The following is a 25277-nucleotide window of genomic DNA, read 5'->3' as shown; positions in this document are numbered from 1 at the left end:
ACAGGAAAGCTTGTTGTTATTGTTGTGTACCTTCAAGTTGTTTCCGATTTATGGCAACCTAAGGAAAATCTATTGCAGAGGAGTTTTTTTTGGCAAGTTTCTTCAGAGAGGGTTTTGCCATTGACATCCTCTGAGGCTAAGAGAGTGGGACTTGCCCAAGATCACTCAGTGCATTTCATGACTCAGCTGGGATTTGAACCCTGGTTTTCAAAGTCATAGTCCAACACTCAAACCACTGTGCCATGCTGGCTCTCCTGGTATTAAAAGCATCCACCACTGCCAAGGGACCAAGGGCTACTCAGAAGTTGCAATTCCTGCTTTCCAGAAAGAGCATCATGGGAAGACCAGACCCAGCCGTGTGCCATAAAAACAGGTAGGGTCCTTTCTTCCTCTCTCTCCTTTCCAGAAAGAAAATTCACCACAAATGTTTATTGTTTCTGTGAGTAGAGATTTGGGGTTTTTGCATTATTATCTCTTCCTTGTAAGCCATTTTGAGAATTATTTGATTGAAAGCTGTGGTATGAACCTTCAGAATAAATGCAATAAAATTGATAGCTCAAAATAAATTGGAATGGGACAGGACTGGATATGTCAAAATGTGAGTGTGGTTGAAACCATTGAAGGCTACTGCATTAGGGTGCTGAGTAAATGAAAACACAAAACTTAAATGCGGTGTATATCCCAAATATTTCTCATTGAACCTTGCTTAGATTACAGCTATTCATTCTGTGTTTACAGACTTAACACCATCACTTGTTGGGCCAAGGTGGCCTATGCCAAAACTGCATGCAGGTCCAGGCCTCCCTAGAGGTTCTTTCAGTGTAAAACTCTGATACATATAATTACTATTATGAAAAGTCTCATTGGTGGTAAATGATGCAGTAGGTGGTCTATAGCAGATAAAGTATTCCAGACCTTTAGCTGATGGTGTCCAGCATTTTCTCCTAAAAAATAGTAGTATTGAGCATTCAGACTAATTCAACCCAGACTATCCCTGGCCAGCAATCAAATTCTTCATTGTTGGTTATATGTAGCATCCCCCGAGGCTAAGGCTGAAGGAAGATGCACTTTCAAGCGTTATTTAGTACACAAACAAACACCAAAAATCAAAGTGCACAAACACGGCCCATCTCTCATTCCCCCTCCCCCCCACTATGAGAACTGTACAAGCAGGTTAGCAATAGAGGAAAATTCACTCCTCTAATATGTTCATATCTTTCTACAGCCTCAAATTGCAAACCTAACTCAAAAAGTATCAAATATGGTCACTAATACAAGTTGACGACTCCTCTGTACTGGATAGCTGTTGTCGTTTGGGTACTTGCTAATTAGCTTACTTGCTGTTCACTGCTATGATCTTTGGAACAGCGGTATATAAATAAAACAAATTATTAATTATTTATTATTACGATGCTAACAAGGACTCCAAAAGTTATTTACCTGATAGCAGAGACCCAACCCAGTACACTCATGAAGGATGTTAATTTTAAGAAAATCGTCTCATGTTAACTCAATTGATAGAATAACTGAAAAAATACTTTAAGATCCCGATGTATTAATCAATAAATAGAATATAGAACAGAATGGAATGAAGCAGTATCTGCATATCTCAGGTGGAATTGTTGTCATCACCACAATTTCTTATAACTGCTATTGAAAACATTTATGCAAAAAAACCTGCCCTTGAGTGCCTCAGGCAATATCTTTAGCTGGGGTCTAATGTGCAGTGCAGAAATACTGTCATTTGACACCACTTTAACTGCCATGACTCAATGCTATGGAATTCTGGGATTTGTAGTTTTGTGAGACATTTAGCCCAGAATCCTAGAATTCCATAAGATGGAGCCATAACAGTTAAAATGGTGTCAAATTGCATTATTTCTGCAGGGCAGATTAGACCTAGATCTCTCAATCTCAAAATGAGGTGAAAGTCCTAGGACAAAAGGCATATTCTTAAGAGTTATCATTATAACAAGGAGCATCATAATGTGCAACAGAGAGAAATTGGACACTGCTGTCTAAACAGAAATACTGTATTTCATTTCTTTTGTTTGCTAGTAGAATAGTAACACAAAAAGAGCTGTAGAGGTGAAAGTAGTTGGCCTCATCAGAGCCACAGGAAGCCTGAAAGGCATCACGTCCTTTGACTGCAAGCTGTCAGAATCTAAAAGCTGCTTTTGTCTCCTACAGTCATCAGAGAATCAGAGCACTAGAAGGGATCACAAAGGTCATTTAGTCCAACCACCTGCCAATGCAAAAAACCCCAAAACAAAACATAATACTGCTGACCAATGTAGTGATCTAGCTTGTCTAAAAACTCTCCTGAAAGACAGCCCAGTACCTGTCAAGGCAGTGTGTCTCACAGCTGAACAGCTCATGCCATCAGGAATGTCTTTCTAAAATTTAGTCGAAGTCCCTTCCTTGAAATCTGAACCCCATTGGTTTAGGCTCCACCTTCTGAAGCAGCAGAGACCAAATCTATGTGATAGCTCTGAAATGATTTAAGGATGTAGGATGCTGTGAGCTGAAGTTACAGGATAATTGAAGCAGAGAAAACACTTCAGCTTCTGATCTTGGAGAAAGCTATTGTTAGTCATATTTGGAAGCACTAAGCTAAATGGAATAATGGCCTAATTCACTACAGGTACATATGTTGTACAAGCTTATGAATATACAGGTGAAAGGAGAAGCTCGGAGGTGGTGGTTAACTTCACACAAACCCCTACACCATCTGAGGTCTATCAGAACCACTACCTATTGGTCTGAGCAATGGAGGCAGCTCACGCCACCATTTCAGGGTGACCATGAACCTTTCACTCCTTGGACCAAGGGTGTATCAGTGCTTTAATTCAGGTCATATCAACAGTGTGATAAGAATGGGAAAGAAATAAGAACTGTGTGCAAATCTACTCAGAAGTAAGCTCCACTGAGTTTCTGAGTAACTCTATGCGAATTATTTATTTTTTAGTTCCATGCTAAATGATAAATAAAGGTAGTAATATTTTTAAAGGGAAACAATTATTTTAAGATCTAAAGAGGATTTTTAAACAGATCTCTGCAACTATGGTCCAAAACACATTGCAGAAATCATCCAATGTGAGACCACTTTAACTGCCCCAGCTCAATGTTAGGGAATGCTAGGGAACTGTAGTTTTGTGAGACATTCAGCCTTCTCTGTCAGGATTCATTAGCACTGAGCCAGGGCAATTAAAACGGTCTCAAACTGGATGATTTCTGCAGTGTGTTTTGAACCTATGAGGGGTCATTCACACTTACTTTTTTGAACAAAGAGATTCACATCTCCTCGCTGATCCAGAACCAATTCAGAATCGGTTTGGTGTTCCCACTCTATTTACCATGATGAAATCTCTCCATGCCATTTTAACCCTGTTGCTGTTGACATTTGCCACTGTATCGATTTAAAAAGGAAGGCACCTCCATTTCTGGGAACGATGCACCACAATTTGAATCAATTCGGTAGTGTACTCACACTACCAAAGATGCAGATAATTGTGGTTCTTAAAAAAAGAACCAATAGTCTGGTGCCAAATACACTGGTTTAAATGTGCTTGGGGGGCATCCCCCACAAACTGCATCGGATCATGGAAATAAACCGGTTCCAAACTGGTTTATTTCCACAGTATGAATGGCCCCTGACTCAATAGGAAGATTACTCAATCATCAAGACTCCTTTTTGTGTGTCTTCTATTAGGCGTATGTGCAACTTTACCTTTCTCTGTCTTTAATCACTTGTTCAGCCATTAATTTCTTAAATTCTGCCAAACGCAGTAGATCTTTTGCTTCCAGCTCCTGCCACTGGCGTTGCTTTTCAGCCCAGTACTTTTTCATCTAAAGATTTGAAAAAATGCAAAGGTAACAAAAAATGGGGGAGAGGAAGAGAGATTCTATCACTGGGTGAAAGCTATTTTGGTTTCTATAATAACAGTTTTATTTGCCCAATGCATATTGCCAGGTAGCAATTTAACTGTCCATTTCACATTTTGGGACAAGAACTCGCTTAAAGAACAGTTAGGCCTGACTGTGCTTGTTGCAACACCCTCATTCCATACTCTTTATATAAAAATGAATCACAGATAGCATTATTACTGTAAAAAATCTGGAAGGAAACTAATTTTCACTTTATTAACTTTCTACAAACATTTGCAAAAGACCAATTTTAAAATATGTAACAGCAAATTCCAACAGTGGACATGCAAGACAAAATGCAAGTGTATGAATAAGAAAGACAAGGAAGTTAAACAAATAGAATATTGGTCATCTGTGTTTTAGATTTTCTCCTTAAACACAGAGAGAGAGAGAGTAGAATAACTGAAAGCAGATGTCACAGGAGGCAGAGAAAGAACAACTGGCAATTTCTGGACACTCTGATCAAAGCTATCTGCAATGAAAGCAAACAGAACTCAAGTGTCAGTGCTATAATATGAGAAGATACATGGAAATACTCTTGCGGATTTCATAGCTGATCGTCTGGCTGTGTGGTTTATGGAATGACATCCAAGAACTATGGATGTGTTTGTTCAGAGCAAAAGCTAATTAACAGGACAAGCACTTCCTCTGTCATGAAAAAATATCCGCCTACACCAGAGATAAACTAAAGGTTAATTAAATTGAAACAACTGATTCTTCTCTAAACCTGAGGGTAGGGGGAATATGTCCAATTTTTCCCCCACCCCAAGAAGCAAACAAGTAGCTGCCATTCTCCCCTCTGTGGATTGTCATGGTCTCAATTAAAAGATAGTTAATAAAACAACTGGTTGTTGCAGTGAGGGTGATGAATGATAATTTACACTTACATACTGGCTTTCCTCCAACAAGCTTGATGCATGGCTCTCCACTTTCCCACCTTATTCTCACAACATTCTTGTGGGGTAGGTCAAGGTGGCAGAAAATGACTGGCCCATGACCATCCAGTGAATTTCATTGCTCAGTGAGAACTTGAAACTGGATCTCCTACATACCAGTGCAGTAACCCAACCAGTATACCACATCAGCTCTCACTATTAGATGTACTATCCCTGTATTTCAGTAAAGGCTGTATGAAAATATATGTTTCGAAATTACTGACTGAGAGACAATTGTGTGAAGGCTCCAGTACTTTGAAGACTGATTCACATATGTATGCAGTACGTGTCCCATCTCTTGAGGCTTCAGAGCTAAATGTTTTCTGGGGGGGGGGGAGATTACCCTTGGGGTAAGGTGATATTAAGTTGTTGTACATGATGGCGCAGTGGTTAAATGCCTGTATTGCAGCCACTCACTCAAAACCGCAAGGTTGCGAGTTCAATACCAGCGAAAGGGCTCAAGCTCGACTCAGGGTTGCATCCTTCTGAGGTCGCTAAAATGAGTGCCCAGATTGTTGGGGTCAATTAGCTTACACCTTGTAAACCGCTTAGGGAGTGCTTAAGTGCACTGATAAGCGGTATAGAAATGTACCTGCTATTGCTATTGCTATGTTTGGTTTGCACAAATCAACCCTCTGTCAAATGGTGAAAGTATGATTTAGAATGATTTGTTTTGTATTTTAATAAGCCAAAAGGTGGTTAACAGTAACGATCTACATGACTTCACTTTTCCCAGGAAGAAGCAAACTATTACTGTATGGATTTGCAAGTGCTTTATTTGCGTATTCCTGTGCGGCAAGGGTCACTTCCAACTTTACGATTCTGTGCCTATATGGCTAAAACACTCCATTGTTGTGTGTCTTCAAGTCATTTATGACTTATGGCAACCTCACCTATCATGGGGTGCTTTTTTGGCAAGATTTGTGCAGAGGAGATTTGCCATTGCTTTTCCCTGAGGCTGAGAGCATATGACTTTTCAGGGCCACTCAGTGGTTTTCATGGTTGAGCTGAGAATCAAATCCTGATCTCCAAAGTATTATTTCTTGAAAAAGAAGGCATAACACTGTTCTTTTTGCAAACAGCTTTAATCTGTTACTGTTACTTTTCAGTGTTTACTAATACAGTGGGACCTTGTTATTTGCTGTGGTTTAACCCCAGGATACCCTGCCCCATAGATACCAAAATCCATGGATGCTCAAGTCCCATTATATACAAAATGGTGTCCCTTATATAAAATGGCAAAAGCAAGGTTTACTTTTGGAATGTTTTTTAAAAAATATTTTCAAGCCGTGCACGCAGAATCCATGGCTACAGAGGACTGACTGTAACATTTTCTCATTACTAGGCGGGTTAGGAGCAAGGCTTCCAACATTATTACTTTTTAGATGGAGTCCTTTCCCCCATGCACAGTCAAAGTAAGAAGAAATGTTATGAGTCATCTAAAAGCTCTACAACATTAAAGACACAAAGTTACTTTTAGGAAACAAAAAAATAACTTTCCGCGTTCTGGATGGTACACACCTTGAACCAACAAAATGCAAACAACCAATTTTAAAATTGCAAAAACCAGCTATTCACTAACAAAACAAAGACCTGGATACAGGTCTACTATCTCACCCACTAGAAAGTTCCTATTCTTACCAAGTTGAGATTTCTTCCAGAAGAAAAAGCTTGAACCACATTCATGTAGCAGAGGTTCACTTTCTCCCAAAGATCAAACCTTCCTTTATTATCTTACAGAAAATACTGCACAGCAGTAGCCAAAGGCAGCCAATTCTTTGCACCTTAATATCCCTCTTTGCAATGACTACAAAAGTGAAGGGAATATACTAAAGAAACGAAAAAAAATCTAATATTTGTTTCCAAGGAACCAAAAGTTAGCATTATGCTTAAGCTTAAGATTCATTAATTCAATTTTCTCAGAGTGAAAAACAAAACAAAACAATGATTAGCAATTAATATTCAAAGGAGAAACAAAACTGTGATTACTTCAAAAACATATGATTTACGGTATTTACTCTAGGTAGGGAGTGGATGATACATCACTCTGTTAAAATTAAAATGGCAAATATGCATCAATAATGTATAGCTAACAAAATTAATTGCTTCACTGAAGCACACGCACATGCACAAATCCAAATTATTGTGTGAAATGGCTAGGGGGACTTTTTAGTGCCTACCGGTATGTAATTTCTTGTCTCCATCTCCACAGTTTTTCTTTGATATTCTATAGAATCTGAACATTCCTATCTTGACCATTTTACAGTGAGCCCAAGGGCAGGAAGACTTAAATTCCAGAGGGGTTACAAACTCACCGAGACTTACACTAGGTGGCAGTCTCTACACTAAGTGGGTATTTACTAAATCCACTGTGTTGATGAAATAAAAGGACTAGGATGCAACAGTGGTCCCATCTTTCCTTTTATACAGAAATTTGTATGCCGTCTTGTAACCATTTTCTAGGGTGATACGACCTGTGGCACACTCCTGGTATTATTTTCCCTTACAGATCTGAACATTTTATCCCAATAATTATGTGAAGTCATTAGGAATTTAGTTTTCACTTTCAAATGAGGGGAGGGCAAAAGAATAGCTGACTTTCTCTGCAGACCTTGATTTTACAAAATTTAACTACAGAGGAATCTACATCTGTCTATGCTCCTTGGGGCATAGCAAATGCAAGTTATATTTTCAGGCTTTTTAAAAACCACCTCCAAAATTGTATGGATTAACTTCAATGATGCCAGAGGAACCACCCCAGCACTAGTGGCTTAAAAAGCAAACTCAAAAACTGCTCTACCATGACAACCTGCATAAGGAAATGTAAGTGTTTAATGGAAGTTAATGGAAACATGCTTATTGTACGTGCTTATTTTGGAATGTGTTCACAGTTCAGTTACTCTCTGAATGATCTCCTTTAAATACAGTTATTTCAAGGCATAAAGGCAAATCTACCAGGCATGTTCAGAGGAAAAGTAAGTATTTCCTGAAACAATGATATTTTGGCAGATTGGGTTTCACCAACACAAGAATGAATTGTACAACTGAATATTGTAAAGTACAGCTTTATTAAAGCTACTCTTACTATCATATTAGGCCTAGCAAATTAGGTATACTGATTATTTCCCCAATTCTACTAAATATTACTGGACATGTTTATGCCTTATAATAAAATCGATTCTATACTGTATTAATTGCCCTGTTTTATACAATATTGTCCAAGTGACAAATCATGCTCTTTCATAAAAAGGTTGCCAGGGTGTACAAGTCTCTGGGGAATAATTATCTGGATATAAAGCTCCTGCTCCAAGTTATATAAGTTCCCAGTCCAAATTATAGTGCCATGGTATTCTACATGTTAACTATGGACTTAATAGGTTTAGTACTTATTTTGAAGAGACTATTGGTTTCCTAGAATGCTACATTTCATATATAATCTAAACATATTTTGCAGTAACCCAGTATGGTTTGCCAAATTATGGAGTATTCAGTAAAAACAACATGCAATCAATGGTGAATTTAATCTCCTTCCAGGATTCCAGTGCCACTATTTTATTTGACCAAAAACAGAAGAGCAATTCAACAAGAGATATATGAAGTTCTTAAATTCTCAATCCAACTTGAGCACAGATATAAGAAAAAGCCAAAGAATTCCTTACGATGCATTGTCCACTCCCATATGCCTTCTGGGTTGGCATCTACTGAGGTAATTGAAGCCACTGCTGCTGTCGGTAATATTCATGCTGGCATCATGCCAACTGCCCCCAGACATCTTCGCAATGGAAGTGGATTAACAATGTATGTGAAGAGAACTAGGCAGATAATTAGCCATAAGCAAGCACACAAGTGCCCCTTATTGATTCTAGGTTTCACAGTGAGCAGTTGGGGCACATGCTGATTGCACTAAATGAATCAATGGGAATCCCTTATTCTTCCCTCATAATGGGAAAAGTTAGATGTCTGAACCTTATTGGCACATAACTGGTTGAAAGGTCACAGTGGTAACATCACCACGCTTGGGAGTTAAAGTAATGGTGGTTGCCCTCACTAAAATTAACACCGCTCATTGTGAATAGTAAACTGGAATTCAGACGGGGGTCATTGTGGGAGATCAAGACATGGGAGAGGTGATATGAGTGGACTCCCCCACCAGACTGCAAGAAAAGAATGAGAGTCAGAGTGATGCTCCTTAGCCAGAATATGCCGTGCACAGATCCTGATTCAGTACTCTTACAGCTTATTTATTATTTTATAAACATACACATGCACATACATTGTACACACAACCTTGTCATACTGTGGAATGAATGGTTGTTGTTTTATGCCTCCAAGTCATCTCCAGCTTATAATGACCCTATCACATGATTTTCTTGGCAAGATTTATTCAGAGGAGGTTTGCCATTGCTTTCTCCTAGGGTTGAGAGAATGTGACTTGCCCAAAGCCAGCCAGTGGGTTTCCATGGCTGAGCAGGGATTTGAACCCTAGTCTCCTAGAGTCCTAGTCCAACATTCAGACATCTCTGAAGATGCCAGCCACAGATGCTGGTGAAATGTCAGGAATAAACTTTTATAGAACATGGTCACATAGCCTAAAAACCCCACAAAAAACTATATTCAGACAATACATTATGGCTTGGCTCCCATACTGGAATGAATAAGTGACCTTAAAGAATTATGTAAGGATGTCCCCCTACAGGTAACTTAGTGCTAACTACTTTCTAATAATAGAGACAGCAAAACCACATCAGAAGTCAGGAAGGTCTCAAGCAGCTGGGCTCCCAAGCTCGGCTATAAAAAGGACGGATTTTCTTTCTATACGTTTCTGTTTCTTGAGCAGTATTTGGATGACAGTCAGTGCATTTGGGATTCACCACCCTCACCTTCCCTGTACACAGCATATATAAAAATAAGCCCCATTTAAAGAGTGATATTGATACAGTAATATTGAGAGCCCGTATGGCACAGTAGTTTGAATGTTGGACTACTACTCTGGAGATCAGGGTTCAATTCTGAGCTTGGCCATGAAACCCGCTGGGCAAATCACCTGCTCTCAGCCTCAGGGGAAGGCAATGGCAAATCTCCTCTGAACAAATCTTGCCAAAAAAAAACCCATGTTAGGTCTTCCATAGGGTCACCCTAAGATGGAAATGACTTGAAGGCACACAACACCCATACACGTACAGTAATATTAGCAACTAAAAATGTAAATAAAGTTTAATCAACTCAGAAAATAGAGGCTGAACTTAAAAATGTATATGGCAGATATTCTTCATGCATAGCAAAGCATCTTGCACTGGCCACAGCAGCATGACTCAAATAACCAAGGATCAACTGGAAACCTGGTTACTGAACAGCTTTGAATTGTTTATTACAAGGACAGACACCCTGAAGGCCCTTGTCCATTATGGGGTCCCCACTGCCCCTCCCCAGCATTTGACCATATAGTGGTTAAAATACTGTGTGCTGCAATAAAAGAATAATGCTCTCAGAAGTGTGATTTTTTTCTTTGGAATATAACATGTGGGCCCAGTATGCTTTAGGGGTTATGGGGGGGGGGGGGATTAATTATTTAAAAAACCCACCAAAAGTACAATTTTCTGAACTTCCTATGGTTGCACACAGATTCAGTGCGGTGATTTCCCAGGGTCTGCCAAACTTTCCCACCCTACCTGGTTTATTATGTCTGTCTTAGGTTTAGATGACACAATAAACAAATCAGAAAGCAAAGTTCCATGGATTGTGCAGGTGCTCCTCCTGCAAGTGGAAATCATCAGATGGCCACTCTTCCACAGTAAACCAGGTTCCCGCATATTCCCTATCTCATCATATTGTTGGATTGTGGCCACCAATTCTTTTGGAAAAACAACTCTCCCTGTCATCCTGCAAATGTCTTCTGAAACTTGGAAGATTCTCAGCCATCTATGTTGCCACATGAGAACCACAGAATGGAGGAAAAAAACAGAACCAAACAGGGAAATCCCAATGTTGACACAGAAGTGTTTACACATGTCTCTGGATCCTAGCCCTGCCTCTGTGTGAATTATTCTCCAAGTCCTATTGGTAATATGTTCTGACTCACTAACACTGGTTTAAGAAATATGAAGAAAATAGTATGAGATTTCCTTGTATTTCTTGTCTCATCCCATATTTCAGTACTTAAAAAAAATCCAGCTTCACTGTTTGGTGCAACATTTTCCTTTGAAATAATTAGACATTCTGTTTTCTACTGTTTTTTCCTTAACGACAGAAAAAATATACAAGAACAAATCCTTGCATGCCCTGAATTGCAAGAGTGAAACATTCATTTGAGCAAACCTTAAAGAAGTGAAAAAAGAACGGCTTGTAGGAAATGAATTATTTGCATTCTATGAAAATGAAAACTAAGCCTATAGATTATAAAACTGAGCTCTATTTTTTGCCTGATCTTGTGGTTTATGGCTGACTGGGAGAGAAATATATACTTTTTATGGTGCTCCTTTTTATTTTTCTGGAATACCATCAAGGTTTTTCTTTAGAAATCTGCTTCTCAAATGATTAGCAAAATGGATGCTGAGTCAGACGCACTGAGTGATAGACATTTCATTTTATCCCCCATCTCACTACACATACTACAGGCACTGGGCCCTCTGCACACTGAAGCAGCCACTGTGATGCTCTGTTTGCAGTGTGCAATCATCACATTGCTTATTTGGTGCATTGCAGCATACCTTGCTGCAGCGCTGGAAACCACAGTGGATTTTTTTGCCACATTAGCTCTTGACAGCAGAAGTCTGCTAGGCACTAGTTTCTCTGCACTGCTCGCTCTCTGTGATAGTGTGGTAGACACCTGCATATCCCTAAGAATGTGTTAGTCATAATAAAAGCAAACTTCAAAACACACACATACACGCACGGGTTAATATGATCACTCTGAAAATAGCATGGAAGGTGAAAGTTACAATAAGCACTGCCAGACCTCCACTAAGCACTCATTAATCTATAATAATGCTCAATCTTATTTGTGAGGATATGAACTATCAAGATCGGTTAACATTTTAAATGTATCAAGCCACCTGAAAAAACAGCTCACACGCATGCACACAGACACCTTCTTTGCATACTTTTTCTTTATCCTCTGCTCTCTGAAGTGCCTCTTTTTTCCTCTGAAACTTTCTTTTTTCCTCTTCCTCTTCCTTTCTTCGGGCAGCAATAGCAGCTTCCAGTTGGGCAGCCTCTTCCTGCTGCGCACGCCACTGAAGGACCTACAGAAAAATGGAGACGTTTATGAGTTCTATCAGCACCATCTATGAAAGAGACAGGAATACCCTGGGCTTTAGTTTTTCACAAGGAAAAAAATGGCTGCATGAGCAAAAGCAAGTGGTAGCTATGTAGAGGAAGATGGGCAAAGTCAGCGTTGGCTTAAATGACTGATAACCTGCTTTTTGATCAAAAAGAATCTGAAAAGTGGCTGATATAAAACAACATTACTCAACAGCTGGGCTAATTCTTCTCTCTCTCCCAGTACTCTAAAATGACATGTGGTCCACTTCTACTCTATGACTGCTGAGCTTTTTACTGTCTAAAGGTAAAGAGTTAAGTCTGACTGTTGGGCATCAGATGAGCTGAGGAAGCACTAAGGATTGTCACTTAGCATTATGGAAGGCCGGTACAGTAATTTATTCCCTAATGCAAGGGTGGATGTAAGGTGGTCCATGGGCCATATGGAGCCCTTGCATCCTACCTTTCCTGCCCCAAAGCCCCCAGCTGCCCCCCCTTAAAAAAATTCAACAGGATTTATAGGCAATTTGTATCCTGCAAACCATGCAGGAAAAAAATCTCCCAAATGTATGAAAACACACCAAAAAAATACCGCTATTCCCACAAGCATTCCAGAATCCCATACTATCCCCAAATACCCCCAATTCCCTCTGCTGTCACTCTGAAAATGGCTTGGTGTATGTGTGGGGATGCAATGGGGTCTGGGGAAAAATTGGCCCTCAGATGCCATACAGTTGTCCACCCTGCACTGCTGCCTCTCAGTTGGGTCCTGCCTTACTACCACTGACTACATCCTGTTTGAGTGAATACATGCTTGATGTTTCCCTGCCAGTTCCTTGTTGCAACTGCCCTGCAGCAAGAATGAACACTTACCAGATGCATTTCAGTTAACAGACTCATGCTCAGGTGGGAGAGGGAAATATAAGAACCAACCAAGAATACAAACACTGATGTTTATCGTAACACTAGTTTCCAGCAAACAGTGGGTCAGAGATAATGTGGTCATCCATGTAGCTGTCCCCCTCATCCTGTCTGCCCCTTCCTCTCCTTTCCTCCCTGTTGAGTTAACTTTTGTACTTTGAACATGGTTTGTAGCAATTAAAATAAATTGAAGACAAAAGGGGAAAAGGGAGAGGAGGAGAGAAACTGGAACATTTTCTTTTTTAAAAAAAGTTTTTATTCAATTTTAAAATATAATCAATATACCCAACATTATTATCAACACCATTCCAATCACCAATCCCCATTCATTAATCCCTCATCAACCACACATCACTGTTGCTTTCCCATTTTTCTATTATACTTAATATTAATCCCTGCACTCAGCTTTCTCTAAATATTTCCTCCTCATATTCTATTTTCTTTTCCTATATGCATATCTCTATCTATCCTATCTTATCTCATCTTCCCTTACTTACTTACTTCCATTTCTTCCCTCTTCTCTATTTCTTCTTCCTCTCCATCTACGTATATTCCCTCCACTTTCCTTCTCCTCCCCATCAATCCCTCTCATTATCTCCTCTCCATTCCTTAACTCACTTCCTCATCTTCTTTCCCTTCTCCCCTCTTTTCATCTCTCTATCTCCATCTCCTCATTTTCTCACCTCCTTCCTCTCATCTTACCCTCTTCACTTACTCTCACCCTCTTCTACTTACTTTTCCTTCTTAAAACCATAATATTCTACAGTCTGTCACCTTTCTCATCTTCACCTACCAATCGATCCATATATTAGCTTCCTTTCTCTCCTGTACTGAGTCATTATATACTGTAAATACTCATGTATAAATCTAGAAATTTAGGTCAAAAAACTGATCCAAAAAAAAACCTGACTCGACTTATCCATGGGTCAATGTAAGTATTGTATCTTAACTCTTATTTAAAAGAAAAAAAAACATCTCCTGGTGAAAAGCAAGAGTATAACATGCACTGATCCCCTCTACTCTCTCATCCATCCAGTCTTAAGAGTAAGGACAAAGAGTTATGTCTTCTGGAATTTTCTTTGACATTGTTTCGCTTTGCTCATCCTTTAGATCCTTTGCTATATGCCCCTAAGTTTTACACTCGACTTATCCATGGGTCATAGCAAAATTCATAATTTTAGCCTCAAATGTTGCCCTCAACTTATACATGAGGTCGACTTATAGTTGAGTATATATGGTAATCTCCTTTCTTAATATTCTACTTCGAAATAGTCGACTTTGCTACCTTCCCCTATCTTTATCCATTTTCTGTCTTCTTAGTCCTGTTCTATCATTATTATATCAAATTTCTCTGTTCTATTTACTATAATTTCTCTTAACTACATCTCTATTCTCAATTGTCACCAATTGACAATTTTATTTCCTTACTATAGTCAGTCAACTCTTATTCTTCTATATTATTATATCACCCCATTGCTCCATCAAGTAAAAAAAAGCAAAGCCCAATCATTGTTAAATTTTTCTGAAGAGTAATTTCTTAACAACTGTAGGCCTATACAGATTGGGAGAAAGGGGCAGACAGAGGCCGCCCCTTTTTCCCCTGGATTGTGGCGGCACCAACCAAACGGCGAAGCAATGATGCGCTGGGAAAAAAGCTGCGAAATGCAGCTCCTTTCTCCACCACTGCGTCATCGTGTGCACCGTGTAAATGGCGGCATGCCATGACGGCACCCATAGCATGCGGTAGGGTTCGGGAGCCTGTGGGTGCTCCGCTCTCCCGAGCCCTACTTTCAGCTGTATCGGACCTGCGTCAACCTATCCATTTCTATTATCTCTAGTAGTTTCATTAACCATTTGGAGTATTTTTGGTTTTCTGTTTCTGTACATAAACAATCCTAGCAACAGTTGTCATATAAAACAAGACTTTCCTATGCTTCTTTTCCATTTCATTCTCGAACATACTCAACAGAAAGGTTTCATTTCTAATTTGAAGTGTAAGATATCATAAATTGTTGTTTTTATAGTCCTCCAATATTTTTTCACATATTTACAATCTCACCAACAGTGAAAAAAGTTCCTTCTATTTCCTCACATTTCCAAGATTTGTTGATTTTACTTTTGTAAATTTTAGCTACCTTATCTGGGGTTAGATACCATCTGTGGAACATTTTGCACCAGTTTTCCTTCAGCTTTTGTGATGCTGTGTGTTTAATCCATCTGAACGAATTTGGAACAGAGGAATTAAACTGGGACATTTTCAAAGTAGTTGAAAAGTGGGAAAATAGAGGATTAATTGAGACTGTCTCTGCCAAATTGGGACATTTGAAGGGCATGCATTTATCCCAAATGCATTTTTTTAACTGCCTAAAGGTAGTTTTGAAGGTGCCACTAGACTCTTTGGGCCTGAACAGACAGTCCAAAACCAAGCTGTTTCGGGTCATGTTGGAGGCATGTTGTTTAAATGATGCATCCGTCCTAAGAATCTGGAAGCCACACCAAAGCCACACTCCAGACCTAAGGACTGGAGTGCAGCTTTGGCGCAGCTTCTGGCCTCTTAAGATCCATATGTCATTTAAACAGCATACGTCCAAAGTGACCCAAAGCAGCTTAATTTTGGCCTGTCTGTTCGGGCCCTTTGTTCTCTCTTGAGTTTGAGGCAGTCTTTCCTCACCCTGGCACTTTCCACACGTGTTGAGTGACACACCCACTGGCCATGCTTACTGGAAATGATGGGCACTGCAATCCAACATACTTGGGGGAAAGCTGACTTGGAGTATTAAGATATGCTGTGGCAGAGAAAACATACCTGAACAGCAAAATCCTTTGTTCAAATGCTGCCAGTGTTATCTATATGTAGATATTTTCTTCTCCCCTGGACCTGGTACTTCAAATCTGACATGTAAACAAGTGCTTAGAGTGGGGGGAAAAGCCTCCTCAGAGAACATAACTCACCCATTTAATCAATAAAACTATATTTAATTACAAGCATGAAGTTGTTTAATCCTCTGATTTATTCAGTAGACCTTATACTCTACACTATTTAAGAATAAAGTGTCAATTGAAAATCTAAGCAGGCTCACAGACAATATGAATCTTTCTTTGTGCTTATTTACAGTTTACGGCTCTGAGTAAATAATGAGCCCAAACAGACAGGCTAACATAAAGCTGCTTTGGGTCACTTTGGAGGTACACTGTTTAAATGCTGCATGTGTCCTAAGAGTCAAAAAGCTGCACCAAAGACACACTTCAGTCCTAAGGACTGGAGCGCAGCTTTGGCACAGCTTCTGGCCTCTTAAAATGCATGTATCATTTAAACAGCATACCTCCAAAATGACCCGAAGCAGCTTTATTTTGGTCTGTCTGTTTGCGCCCTAATATGGAAAATGAGCTGAAGGTCATCAGCAGGAACCTTCATGCAGAACCACCTCTCTACTAACTTGCAAGAGTCAGAGGCACTACCCACAGGGCTTTTGCACACTAAGATTCTGAGTTGGGAATCACAGAGACTCAAGTGTGCATCATTAGAAGGTTCCTCCCTGCCTTCAAGGACTTCCCTAAGCACATCCATAATGGATGCAAACTGGGGCAATATCTCTAGTGACCAGAAGAGAGACGTCTGTATGCCCAGGCAACTCATGCATACAACACAGTGCACACTGTGCTCTATAATTTGGGTCTGGATACATTTTTGGAAAATATCAATTCCAGATGTTGTAATCGGTTTGAATTTTTCATCTTCAAATTCATCCCCAGTGCTGATTCTTTTCAGTCACACATGACCTGTGATCTTCCTGTACTTCTCTTCACTGAAATATTAGAATTGCCTCAGTCTTACTTGTGATCCCAACTAGAGCAAACCTAGTGAATCTTATACTGAATGGTATGTCAGCACATTAAGTCTTATTGATTTAGTGGGTTTACTCCTGTTAGGATTAATGATTGGATTCAAGAAATATATTTCAACCAAGGGTCATTATAAATTACTGGAGACTATCTTTTAAATTTATTTGCCTATTAAAAATAAGCATCTTTGCCATTCCCTATAAAAAACACATTTGTAAAAATCGGTTGGTGTACATAAAATTGGACCAAAAGCTAGCCTGCGTATTTTTGGAATCCATCAATTTCTTAAACAACTTCAGCAGTAATAAGCAATGGCATATTAACATAAATAATAATTACATGCAATTAGTGAACTATTCCTCCCCAACCCAAATCTATTCTAGATAATTTTTGTTTCTAAAATCAGGAAGTATTATTTGTCTCATTTGATTATACACTGCATACTAATAATTCATCAGCAAAACAGATTACTGACAGCCATCCCTGCCAATCACAAACAAATCTCAGAGGAGAAAAGGAAGTGAGAAATGCTACAGGTCTGATTTTTATTACAATGCAGATGTTGCAGTGGAAACAACAACAGAGACGGTGAAATTGCTACTAAAGATCAATATTCTTTGAAGTTGTTTATAAAAGTAGCATCATCCTTCTCCCACCCTGCCAAACCTGTAATATCTGCAATATGCATTTAAAACCAAGATCGATGCTAAACATACAGATTGTGCAATATCCAGTGGCAACCTTTTAGAAACATTAAAGGTGGTTAGAAGAAAATTGTAATCAAACATGTATAAGATTTCACAGCTGGATCCACAACCCAGTTCAATCAATGGGACATGCTGTACACTGGCATTCATTTTTATTCAGAGGTATGTTCCATTGTGTTCATTGTGGGTTGTATACTCTCCAGAGTGTGCTCAGAGTAGTAATCAACCTGAAAGCATAAGTACACTTATCAGGAAGAACTGATTCAGAATTATATTCAAGTAAGTATGCTTAGAACCAAAGTACAAATCAGCTTATAGGCCTTATAGATAAGAGTTTAACTATGACAATGTTGTTTCAATAATGTTGCCATGAAAGATTTCATAGCCAGGCACAGCGCACAAAACAGGCTTGAACATGTTCATAATATACATCCAACCCATGAAGCAGACCAGATGTCTGAGCATGCCTCATAAAGATTGCCACCATGCATTTATTATTTTAAAGATTCATGTGGATAAGATAACCTATCTGTTGGCTGAAGAAATCAATAGAAAAATACAGCTATTTTCTTCCAGTGCATAAGCTGCCGATGAAAACGTCAGCACAAGATGCAATGGCGAGGAGTAGTTTTGCTGTTTTTCTACGAAGGAGACTACTGTAATCACCTATTTAAAGCAGATCGTTTGCACTGAACTGTGGAATGATAATAATGAAGCAACCAGGATCAAGTGCTATCATTATTGAGAAACGCAGAAGTGCAATACAGCAAAATGGGTCACAATTTCATTACAACTGCCTATTTTTTTCAAAGGCAGCTATATAATACCTTCGTTTCTCTTTCAATGAACTTTAAAACACTAATTTTTGCTCCCGTGCTTTCTTAAAAGAAGTGGATGTTTAAATGGGTAGTTCAACTTTCAGAAATGACTTGTACACTTTTGCCACAATCCAAAATGCCCAACTCTTGGTAAAGCTGCTTTTTAAAAACTAAAATTTCCCAGCCAGCATGACCAGTGGGATTCCATGAACTATAGTCAAAGCAGTAACTTTCCAAACTCCATTAATGCATAAACACTATCAGTGGGAAAGAAGGCCTCTTTTTGGCCCAACTCAACAGGCAGCCCATCTTGAAGGAGTCCATGTTGTCATATTCATCCCCCAAGAACTGGTCAGAAAGCATTAATTCACTAGGAGGGGGGAAACACATAGTCATTTTATGGCTTCTTGTTTCCAAGTAGGTCGAGCTCCAAATGCATACTCAAGCCCTGCCAAGCAATTACATCTCTCACAAAAAGGGTTAAGCCATGACCATTTATACTCTTCCAATCTTGGAGGAGCAGCCAATGCAACTTTCTGGTGGCAATGCTTAAGCCCCATTATGTTATAAGCTTTTAGGAAGAAAGCAAAGGATTTCCTGTGCAATTAGGCTCTTATAGGTTGTATGTGTGTGTTTTCAATTCTAGGCATTTTCATGGAACTGATCTTATTCTTTTTCAAATTATTCTATAAGTTAACTTGGGGTTGCTACAAGAAATGTAATTTATTCATCAAGTATTTAAATGAATAAATAAATGACAAGAGCACAGCAACTGTTTCCCATTGCCCACTTTTAAGACAAAGCCTAAAGCCTGAAAGACCTCTGGAATTACAAACCCATATGTACTACTTTCCAGAAATAACTGTGGGCCATATTAATGTGTAAACAATAAATTGTATAACCAAGTTGAGATTACAGAATGTTCAAATGGATTTTCAGAGTGTGATTAGACTGCATTCCATCTATAAATTCATGGGCAGACCCAGAGATTACTTATGTTTAGGTCTCAGTTTCTCCATCTGCAAAATGGGAAAGCAGTTATCTGCCACACTAGTTCACTGAGAGAATGAGTAAGAGTGATAATGTTTTACATAAAAACAAACGTGGAAGCATCTTGCAGAGTTATAGAGAAATGAGTAGTCAGCTTTTGGGGAAAAAATGTATTCTTTATTTTACCAAGAATCTATGAATACATTTTGTGCCAAGTCCCTACTGACATGGAAAGTGCAGATAATGAATTGAGATTCAATGCGTGTCCTTTTTTTTTTAGTCAGAAATTTAAGTAGAATAGTGAATTAAACCCTAAGTGCAAGACTGAACAGAATGCCTAAGAAATCTTTCCTCTAGTCTAAATTCTGTGAGTCATACATTCATTCATTTTCTTTCCCCAGCTTATGATAAAAATCAAGCTGGCTGCCAAAATCTACCCACCCACTCATCCTCGGCCAGGTCGCGAAGCTGAATGCATTGAAAGAAAAAGCTCTTAGTGACAGAGGTTTTTTTTCTCCCCATAAACAGCAGAATGGCTCTCCTAAAGATTCACTTACTAGTGACGATCAGAGTTACCATTCTCTGGTAATAGAATGTAATGAGATGAGCTAGTGCTGACGATAGCGAAAATGCATTTTACATTTTAAAGTCTCAGGGGCTGAGGAGGGTTTGCTTTGGATTTGGAAGTCTTTTCGGTGTAACTGGACGCTGCTGAAGGACACACAGTTGGTCAAAGCAGAAAAGTATGTTGCTGGTGGGGTAAGAATACTTGGAATAATAACAACAACATAAAGGGAAATTATACCAGTAGAATTAGAATATTGTATTTTTCTAAGTGCTGTTGTATCTGCAGGGGAGATAAAGTACCACAGGCTGGCAGAGGTTACACAGGGCACTTTCTTTTCATTTTGAGCAACAATTAAATAACATTTAAATACTGGAATTTCTTCGAAGGAATTTTTCATGAGAAAAATGTCACAGTTAAAGTAGAAGTTGGTTTTTACAATTTAAACTTGAAATCTTTGGCTATAGGAATAAAATTTGTAAGTAAAAAGCATTTTTAGAAAATAGACAGGTGTAAGATATTTTTCAAATGCAAAACTAGATTTCACATGGCAGTGTAGCTATGCACACAGAGAATAACAAGTTGGAACTCTGGGCAATCTGAGTTTAGTTGAACTCGCTGCATGCTAGTTAGTACAGTCCATTTCTACAGTATTTCAGTTGTCTTATTAGCACAACTAACTAAACAAACCAGGAATACTTTGTTTTTGCCATGTATCATTCAACAGAGAATCCTGACTTGTTGCTTCAAAAGCAGTCAGGATTTGTAAACTAAGAACAAACCCTGATTTTTTACCCTGGTTTGCAAGAGATGCAACAAACCAAGATCCCTGGTTCAGATGACATGTTAAACCCAGGCTGGGCAACTTGTTAGTGGACTGCACTTTTCATCAGCACTAGCCAGCATAGCAATGGTGAGAAATAACAGCAATTACAGTGCAAGAACATGTGGAGGGCCACATATTGCTCACCTCAATGTTAAAACAAATCACCTCAGTTTGTCTCTTAATTGTGTATTTATTCTTACTGTCAAAAGATTGCATGTTTGAATTGTGAGGTAACATTTATAATTCAATGGTGAAATTCTCCTTCTATTGTGCAAGCAGGACTAGAGGAATACTACCCTCGGCTCAAATAGGCTCAGAAAGGCACAGATATAGCAGGGTAAGAAAGCTCTTGGTTTTAGTGGTGGACCACAAACTTTCCCTGCAGCAACTTTCATCTATCAGTCTGAATAGACAACTCTGGCCAAGATAACCAAATTATCTGAACAAAGACTCTTATGTTCCTACAGTATATATAAGCGCCATAGTTATTTAGGATATAATGTTATCAATTAAATATGAAGCAGATGAGGGTGTTGAATTAACTCCTTCCACTGGCAGAATGGCTTGTGTCAGCAATATATGGAGAGGAACTATATGATCCTTTCTAACTGTGAAATCCAATTCAGCCTGAAAAAATAATCCAGAGGATTGGGAGCTCTCTGGGAGACAGACTGTGGGGAGAGAGAGGAAAGGCCTGCTGTCCAAGTACATCTCTACTTACACAACACTATATGTCACCCAGTTACATTACAATATAATTTTATAAAATATATACTAGAACTGCATGTATAAAAATACTTCTATTACCAGTTTTATAAGAGCTAGCAACCTTACTAGCTAAACATAAGCCTAAAGTAGATTACCTCCCTCCCATATACACTCACACATAAACACACAGTGTGTACTCCTGATGTGTATTGCAGCTCTTCAATCTTCTGTGGTACAATGTCAGGAAACGGCCTTTAGCATGCAAACATTATGTGTGCTATTTCAATATTAAACTATCCAAATTGTTAAGCTAATATTACAGAAGTAGGAAAACTGACTTCCCCACAGCATGCTTTGCAAATGAGACCACAATTTAGCAAGGCAACGATTGCCAGGAGCAATAAGCTTTGAATGCCAGTTGTAATTAAAAAAATTACTTTCAAATATAATTCATAGTTTATACATAGCAAAAGGAGGATTTGCAAAATGAGTACAGATTGCTTTGCTACACGGAGGGGATACTTCTTCATAGTCAGTTAATCATTTGACCAGTGTACGCTGTAGGGATGTTATGTGCACTAACCGTGACTGAACATGACAACAAATTCTAGATTGTGGCACAGGATTCTTCATTTCTTTCCAGTAGTGTACCAGAAACCACTCTGTCATCCATATGCACTAAAATTAGAATGTTGTTTCCAATGAGGAAGATGAGGGGTTATCCAGAAGGGAAAAAGTCTCTGGAAGTATGGAGGTTTTCCATTTCTTTTTGTTCCCAGATTTGCATATTCCCTGGTTTGCACCCAAACTTTCCTTAAATATCCCGGGTTTCCTTCCCTCACCACTCCCTTGTGTTGTTCCTTTTCCTACTGGTCATGCTAGAATTCAAAGATATAGCCATGCTGGTCTGTAGAATCATGCATAGAGAGATCCTGTAGCACCTCTGAGACTAACTGAAAGACATTGGCAGCATGAGCTTTCATACACTCAAGTTTACTGCATCTGAGCAAGTAGACTTTAGTCTACAAAAGCTCATGCTGCCTACTTATTTCTTTCAGTTAGTCTCAAAGGTGCTACAAGATCTCTCTACATACACTTATGCAACATTTCAGAAATTTACTTTTACCAACCACTATCCATTTCTACTCTGAAAACGATGCTAGCAATGAGCGAATTGCCTGTGCCAAAGTGCAGATGAGAAAAACAACCCAATAGAGCTCCCCAATAGCACTAATGCATCGTTATTAGCTTCTGTGCCTTTGCAATAGTGCGAATTAAGCACTGTTGGCAAAGTATTCAAGGCATTTCCCCAGTAATAAGAAGTTACAGGATTGTTCCAGTTTATTCACAGAAGTACTGGATGATCGTGACATCATGTGAAAATCTTTGAGCAATCACGCTATAATGACAGGAGCATTCCATTTTTCTCACATTTTATTGACTTGTATGATAATATCTTTGCCATCTGGGTGGATTCATTAACTCTCACATCCACCCAAGTCTGCTGAGCCTCTAGGAATATACAAAATGGTGGTTTATACTCATGATTCACAATTCAGATGACCCATCTGCAATAGGCAAGGGATTCCCCTAGCCCTTCTTAATGCAGAACTGACTTAGCTAAAAGATTTATCCCACCCCAGAAATAGGGGAGTTAGGGGGGAAAGGGGAGGTTAATGCAGTTAGTTAATCATTAATATGCTTTAAAAGAAATCAAAATAAGTACTGGGAGACAGTCTAATTCTTACATTTATATTAAATTGCCAATTCAAATTATATTAAAAGCTGGCACTAAATCAGGGTGAAAATGAAAAATGTAACCCACGATTTTACTCCTCCCTCATGCTTTATCCCATCTCATCCATTCCCTATCTTGATCTTGGGAGAGAAGGAAAGAGCTGCATGAATTTTGAAAACCCCACTTCTCACCCACTCCACCATTCCCTTTTCCCACTTCTTCTAATCTCTTTTCCTTTCTTTCTCCCTTTGTTCAGATTATGGATTTCCAAGACTGGGGGTGGGGAGAGGACAAGTTTAGGAGTTTCAAAATTCAGTTTCTTTAGGTGACTCTGATGGTGAGCAGCTGTGCCTTGAGTGGGATATCAAATGCTCAGGATTAAAAGTCTTCATCTGGAAGCAGCCAACTGTGAGGACTGACTGTGCCCTTCTGTTCCCAGGTCTGGATGCCTTACTCTCTGATGCACCCTACAGATTTTGGACTTTTGGACTATTTTCAGCCCTTGTTTTGGTACTGATTCTTACTGGTTCTTCTTTGGTCTTAATTGGCATTACTATAAAGAATACACTGGGGCTAAAGATACTGCAGAGATATAGGGAGGTTCAGTGGTGTTACTAGGGTTGGCATCACCTGGTGGGGTAACTCATAGTGTCACCCCTCTTCCCACTGAACTCCTCCCATACCACACCATCCAGAATCCTTAATAATGGTTTTTCTACTACTGTTACTCAGAAATTGAAATCCCCAGATCACAGAATGCAAAGGTAATAGTTGTGGCATAAACAAATAATAGTATCATACACACAGCCTAAATGTATTTACACGTGCAAAACTGCATGTGATTAAATTGAAAATCTGGTAAGATGTGATATTTTAAAAGAAAATTGAAATAGAGTAATTTTTTTAAAAAAATAAAATTTTTAATTCTTTTTAAAAAAAATCTGAGGCCTCCCTTTCTCTCCGCACTGAGCCTTACCCCACTCACACGATCCCTTCTGCTGAGCGCCAGCATTTGAAAGGGATGCAGGCAAACACCACAGCCTGTTTCTGCCCAAAGGCTGATGTTTGGGGAGCAGTGGTGCCAGCATCTCCATGGGTGTCACCCGATGTGGCCCACTCCCCTAGCATCTCCCTAGTGAGGTCCCTGGGGAGGTTAAGTGAGACAACACTTGGCAGGCCTCTATACAGCCTATAATAGGGGCAGGAATTGTGAGATTCTCCAGATGTTCTTGGACTGCAACTCCTAGCATTCCTCACTGAGGTTTGCTAGGGCTACTGGGAGCTGCAGTCTAAGAACATGTGGCTGCCTGCAGGAGTCCCACTTACAGCAGCACAGAAGTGAATGCTAGGACCAAGAACATTCTGATATGAAATTTAAAAAGCCTTCTCCCCAGCCTATACTCTCCTATCCCACAGGAGGTATAGCTATAAATCATGCACAATTAACACCAGTTCTGTATTTTGTTTTTAATATATGTATCTATCTGAAGTCTGTTCAACCTGCTTTTCAGCTGGACATGGCTCCCACTGGGGCTTATGTACGATCAGTAGGAACTAGAGTATGAAATTTAAAATAGTTTTAAAAGAAGCTGTTCATAGACGTGGTGAAGATGAGAATTTGCTTCTTTTTCCTTGGCTGCATGTAGGACAGCTGACTCTATCAGCCTCTGCAAGAGTAAGGGGCTCTAGTCCTAGCCAGTGAAAGAGCAGCAGCAAGTAAGGAAGGTGGGTGATGGCGATTTACCTCAGTGGTGATTTCTTCCTTTCCTGTTGACAGGAGAAGCTCAGAACTAACTGGCATATTGCTCCAGGCTGGAGTCTTCTGCAACCCTCAAATAGCATTACAAAATTCTTGGCCAAGGCTGTCTAGAACATACTTGCAGGGAGCTGGAGATACACCACCATATTTTGTTACAGGCCATGACTTGTAGAACTATACAAGAGGAGATGTATTCTATCGCCAACCTTATTTTGTGACATTTAAAGCAGGAAATTATACTACACACTTGGTTCTCAAAACCAGCTTCCTCCATCTTAAGGTT

The 25277-nt window shown here is 39.3% G+C and overlaps 1 protein-coding gene across 5 annotated transcripts in view; it reads right to left on the bottom strand.

Annotated features, from left to right (window-relative positions):
• The window catches only part of CCDC148 (coiled-coil domain containing 148), a 147540-nt gene that overhangs the window by 20337 nt on the left and 101926 nt on the right, over nucleotides 1-25277 (bottom strand). For 4 of the 5 annotated variants that reach the window (XM_089519974.1, XM_089519977.1, XM_089519975.1 and 1 more), the window contains exons 11-12: nucleotides 11963-12103; nucleotides 3731-3849 (exon numbers count right to left, since the gene is read on the bottom strand). In XM_089519974.1, coding sequence (XP_089376100.1) covers nucleotides 3731-3849; nucleotides 11963-12103 — 260 coding nt within the window. The remainder of the gene's footprint in view (nucleotides 1-3730; nucleotides 3850-11962; nucleotides 12104-25277) is intronic. The other variant, XM_089519978.1, reaches the window with a different exon arrangement.

This window comes from Sceloporus occidentalis, unplaced genomic scaffold (assembly GCF_023333645.1).
Source record: "Sceloporus occidentalis isolate IW3139 unplaced genomic scaffold, rSceOcc1.0.p SCAF_4, whole genome shotgun sequence".
NCBI classification, from domain to species: domain Eukaryota; kingdom Metazoa; phylum Chordata; class Lepidosauria; order Squamata; family Phrynosomatidae; genus Sceloporus; species Sceloporus occidentalis.
The sequence above is the reverse complement of the archived record's forward strand: the minus strand, read 5'-3'. Positions and strand labels throughout refer to the sequence as shown.